General features: G+C 46.0%; 1 protein-coding gene across 1 annotated transcript in view; it reads right to left on the bottom strand.

Moving 5' to 3' along the window:
- col11a1a (collagen, type XI, alpha 1a) overlaps nt 1-1973 on the bottom strand; it is a gene marked incomplete at both ends in the record, with an annotated part of 136628 nt that extends 134655 nt beyond the window's left edge. The window contains 2 exons of the mRNA XM_083777618.1: nt 229-247; nt 1834-1973. Coding sequence (XP_083633744.1) covers nt 229-247; nt 1834-1973 — 159 coding nt within the window. The remainder of the gene's footprint in view (nt 1-228; nt 248-1833) is intronic.
- Nucleotides 1974-4905: the final 2932 nt, after the last annotated feature.

Below are 4905 nucleotides of genomic sequence, written 5' to 3'. Positions count from 1 at the left end.
GAGCCGTGCGTGCATGCGCGCTCTGGGGGCGGCGCTATATATATGTGTCCAAATTAAAGTTAGACTGTCTTTTAGTGTCTGTCTGTATATAAGCCCTGCTGTGAGAACTCTTCTCAATTACCCTACAGTCAATTATACACTAATTAATACATCGATCTAATTTAAAGTCTGGGAACTGAAGACTGGCTGGCCACACCACTGTCGATTCATTGGCTATATAAAGCTCACATATAGACTGGCTGGCTGGCTGAGATCCAGACACATTTTATCATCTTATAGAAATTAAGCAACATTTCCAGTTTATTGATTAAAGTTGGCGTGAAACAACGAACGCGCACCCCCTGCACTGTTCCTTAATTAATACAACTAAAGAACCATAGCCTACTAACTGTAAACTCAACTGTTCACACGTCGCCGTTGAATTTGCCACACGGGCAAGCGAACAAACATCACACCCATAGACTACCGGGCCGTTTAAAAACAATAACGCCGTTATTTGAACAGCGTTGGAAGCTGCGCTGCAGCTCCGCCAACCGCACAGAGTCTGTAGCTACTGTAATAATATGCTCGCAGAATGTATACCTGCATGCAGGGACAGTAGAATGTTCTCTGCTTCTCCATGCGCCCCCGAGGCATGCAAAGTACAACAAGTTGACAGACAGACAGACACACAGCCGTGTCGTGTCCTCTGGCTGTTGGGAATTCTTCAGCGGTGAAAACCCACCGTGCTAACCGTGTCCATGCACACACCCAGCGGACCATAACAGTTCAACTTCAAACCCCCCCTAGAAGTTAACTTATATACAGCCACCATGGAGTCTTTCAACCCCACAACAAGGGGCTCGACTATAATATCAGCCTCATGACTGTGATATAATTAAGAATGAGGAGGGGGGCTTATTTATAAAAACAAGTGCACCGTTAAAACTTTGATGGGAATTTTACGCACAAAGCGTTTCCATTCATGCGTAAAAAAATGTGATTTGGTGAAACCCCCCAAAAAAACGGCGCAGGGATTAATTGACTTGATCACACTTTAAAATAATAAAATAAAATAAAAACGTTTTGTTTTATGAATACAGTTTGAGGTCGTATGGCCTCGACATTTAATTTGCTTGTTTTAACCACCAACAACCACCACACTGTGCATGTTTTCATTGCGGGCACTTGTTGAGTATAAAGAGCGGAACATTGTTGGCTTTTTTCTTTTCTTTCTTTTTAACTTCGTGGCTTCTTCCACAAACCGCATAATAGACAGTAGGCTAATAATAGTAGGCATAAATCTCGCCCCTATAGCACAGCTGATCTTATAGTTACATCGAGCTTCGAGATGAGATCCAACAGACCAGGCACCGCATATCAACCCTGCATGCTCCGTGCAACGTACGTCTCCATCATCAGACAGACAGACAGACAGTCACTCATCATCACATTCTTCCGCACACACACAGCTCGCCCCGTTCCGTCTAGTTTCCAATCCAAAGTGTATAGGACCCCTAAGGTCCCTATAGACCATTTAGATGGATGTCCATTGGAGGGACCCCCTATAGCCCCAAAATGTCCCCTCGTAGGGACTGAAGGATACTGGGGCCTAGAGGACCCCTAGACATTTAGTTGGAGGATCGTTGGAGAGACCCCCAATATGTCCCCTCAGTCCGTATAGGGACTGAGGGGACATGTTGGGGCTATAGAGGACCCCTAGACATTCAGTTGGAGGACCGTTTGGGGGGACCCCTACAGAGACATTTCGTTGGAGGACCGTTAGGGGGAACCGGGGGGACCCCTATACAGAGACATCCAGTTGCTTGACATTTGAGTTGCAGTTCCTCTTACCTGCTCGGACCTGCGCCGTAGCCTGCAGCAGCAGCAGCGTTAAAGTGAGGATGGTTATCGGGGAGTCCCATCATCATGGAGGCGAGCCACGACGACCCTTTCGTTTTCCAGCGTCCCGTGGACCAGCGGTGCATCTCCATGGCTCTCTCTTAATTCACACCGAAAGAGAAACGTGAACTTTTTTTCCCTTCCGGGGAGGGGGGGGGGGGGAGAGCCCACGGGGCTGCTTCAAGAAAGTTGATTTCTATAAATGACGTCCCCCTTTCTCCTCTCCTTCCTTCCTTCCGTCCTTCCTTCCCTTACTCCCTTCCACAGTCCCAGAATGTGATGGAGACGGTTGCTAAAAAGCCATAAGAAAGTGTTTTAAATCTCTCTCTCTCTCTCTCTCTCTCTCCAACAACCAGACCAGGCCCCCCGTTCCGTGTGCCGTCCCCGCGGTGCGTCAGGACGCTGCGCTGTTCCTTTCCCCTGTGCTGTTAGCCTGTTGGCCCTTCTTTCCTCCCTCCTTCGCCGCAGTGGAAGGTGTCCTTCCTTCTCTCGGGGGTGGGGGGTGGTGGGGTGAGGGGGGGTGCTTTGAACAAAACGCACGGAGTGTGTGCGAGTCGATAGTCAGGCTACACTGACTGAGCTGGGTCTGGAGCCTTTCCTTCCTTCACGCGACGGGGCTAGGAGGGCCAGGCAGACCCCTACACTAAACACACACACACACACACACACACACCACCCATTCAACCACACGAAAATGACAAGGGAGCGATCAGCCCCCCACCCCCCCCCCCCCACCCCCCCCCCCCCCCCCCCCCCCCCCCCCCCCCCCCTCCCGACCGACCGAGATCAGCAAATCACGGGGCTGGAAAGTCTCCTTAGGACCCTCCCATCAACATCTATACTAGCCTGGCTGGCTGCAGCGTGTGTGTGTGTGTGTGTGTGTGTGTGTGTGTGTGTGTGTGTGTGTGTGTGTGTGTGTGTGTGTGTGTGTGTGTGTGTGCGTGCGTGCGTGCGTGCGTGCGTGCGTGCGTGCGTGCGTGTGTGTGTGTGTGTGTGTGTGTGCGTAAAACTTGTACTGTAAAAGTATCAATACTTCAATGTAGAAAACACATATATAAGTAAAACTTATTCAAAATGTCTAGACTTGAGTAAAAGTACAGACATCAAAATGTACTTTAAGTATCGTAAGTATCAAAGCATATAAGTGACCTTTATGCAGAATGTCATTACATTTAAAGTTTTGAAGTATTCGAAAATAATATTTATACATATTGATACATTGAATTTGAAAATGTATCATAGGGCTTAAGTGGTTAATGTATGTGTTGCAATAATAACTACAAAATAACTAAAGTTTTCAAATAAAGTGTAGTGGAGTTTGCTACAACATTTGTGTAATGGAGTAGAAGTAAAATTATTGGAAATTGGAAATACTCAAGTAAAGTACAAATCTCAAAAGTGTAATTGAAAGAACAAAAATAAACAGCGCAAAGCAAAAATTACAGTGCAACTCAAAAAGTACAGTGCGACTCAGAAGTAGCAAAAAGTACAGTGCAACTCAAAAAGTACAGTGCAACTCAAAAAGTACAGTGCAACTCAAAAAGTACAGAAGTAGCAAAAAGTACAGTGCAACTCAGAAGTAGCAAAAAGTACAGTGCAACTCAGAAGTAGCAAAAAGTACAGTGCAACTCAGAAGTAGCAAAAAGTACAGTGCAACTCAAAAAGTACAGTGCAACTCAAAAAGTACAGTGCAACTCAGAAGTAGCAAAAAGTACAGTGCAACTCAAAAAGTACAGTGCAACTCAGAAGTAGCAAAAAGTACAGTGCGACTCAGAAGTAGCAAAAAGTACAGTGCAACTCAAAAAGTACAGTGCAACGCAAAAAGTACAGTGCAACGCAAAAAGTACAGTGCAACTCAAAAAGTACAGTGCAACGCAAAAAGTACAGTGCAACTCAAAAAGTACAGTGCAACTCAGAAGTAGCAAAAAGTACAGTGCAACTCAAAAAGTACAGTGCAACTCAGAAGTAGCAAAAAGTACAGTGCAACTCAAAAAGTACAGTGCAACTCAGAAGTAGCAAAAAGTACAGTGCAACTCAAAAAGTACAGTGCAACTCAGAAGTAGCAAAAAGTACAGTGCAACTCAAAAAGTACAGTGCAACTCAAAATCTGACACAGGGGGGGGGGTGGGGGGGGGGGATATTGTTCTGGCACCCCAGAGTTGTGGGTGACCAATCAGAGACCACACTTCAGATTTATTTTTTGCTGTGAAGTTCTCTCTCTCTCTCTCTCTCTCTCTCTCTCTCTCTCTCTCTCTCTCTCTCTCTCTCTCTCTCTCTCTCAGCAGCACAAGCTAAGTGCCACCGTCTGTCCGCTGAGCGAGTGACCTCACTGTGACCTCACTGTGCTGCTGAAGGTCAACCATGATGTCACCCACATGGACTGAAGGTCACCCGCCGGAACGGACGAACAAACATGGCTGCTCTCTCTGGACACTTTGGTAGAATTAAGCAATAAATTACACGAGAGGGTGTGGTTTAACGTGATTATTGCCACGACAGTGATGCGTGGACAGGAATGAGACGTAGTCGAGTTCCGCTAGCATCACGGTTAATACATCGATCAATCAATCACTCAATCAATCAATCAATCAATCAATCAATCAATCAATCAAATACAAAGGAACTGTGGAAGAAGAGCAGTGAGTATTGAGCGTCGCAGTCCCACCCCCTCGAGAGACCCGGGAAATAAATCGCAGTTAATTTTCCCATTTCTTAAAGTATTTATTTAAAGACGGTTACGCCGCGGACAAAGCCAACTCTGATCGTGACAAATCATGACAATGAACACAATGTTTTGGGGCCGATCAAATCATTAGAAAGAAGAAAATAAAGGCAGGAGACAACACTATTTGTTTAGTTTTTCTTCTTATAAATTATTTGATCGGCCCCAAAACATTGTGTTTCATTGTCATGATTTGTCACGATCCGAGTTGGCTTTGTCCGCGGCGTAAGAAAAGCCTATGGGACAAATGCATTGGGATTATTTTCCTGGGCCACTCGTTGTTCTGAAAGGGGGAGGGACTG

This window comes from Protomyctophum parallelum, assembly GCF_964188405.1.
Source record: "Protomyctophum parallelum genome assembly, chromosome: 12".
NCBI lineage: Eukaryota > Metazoa > Chordata > Actinopteri > Myctophiformes > Myctophidae > Protomyctophum > Protomyctophum parallelum.
Note: the sequence above shows the minus strand (reverse complement) of the source record. Positions and strands in the feature narration are given on the sequence as shown.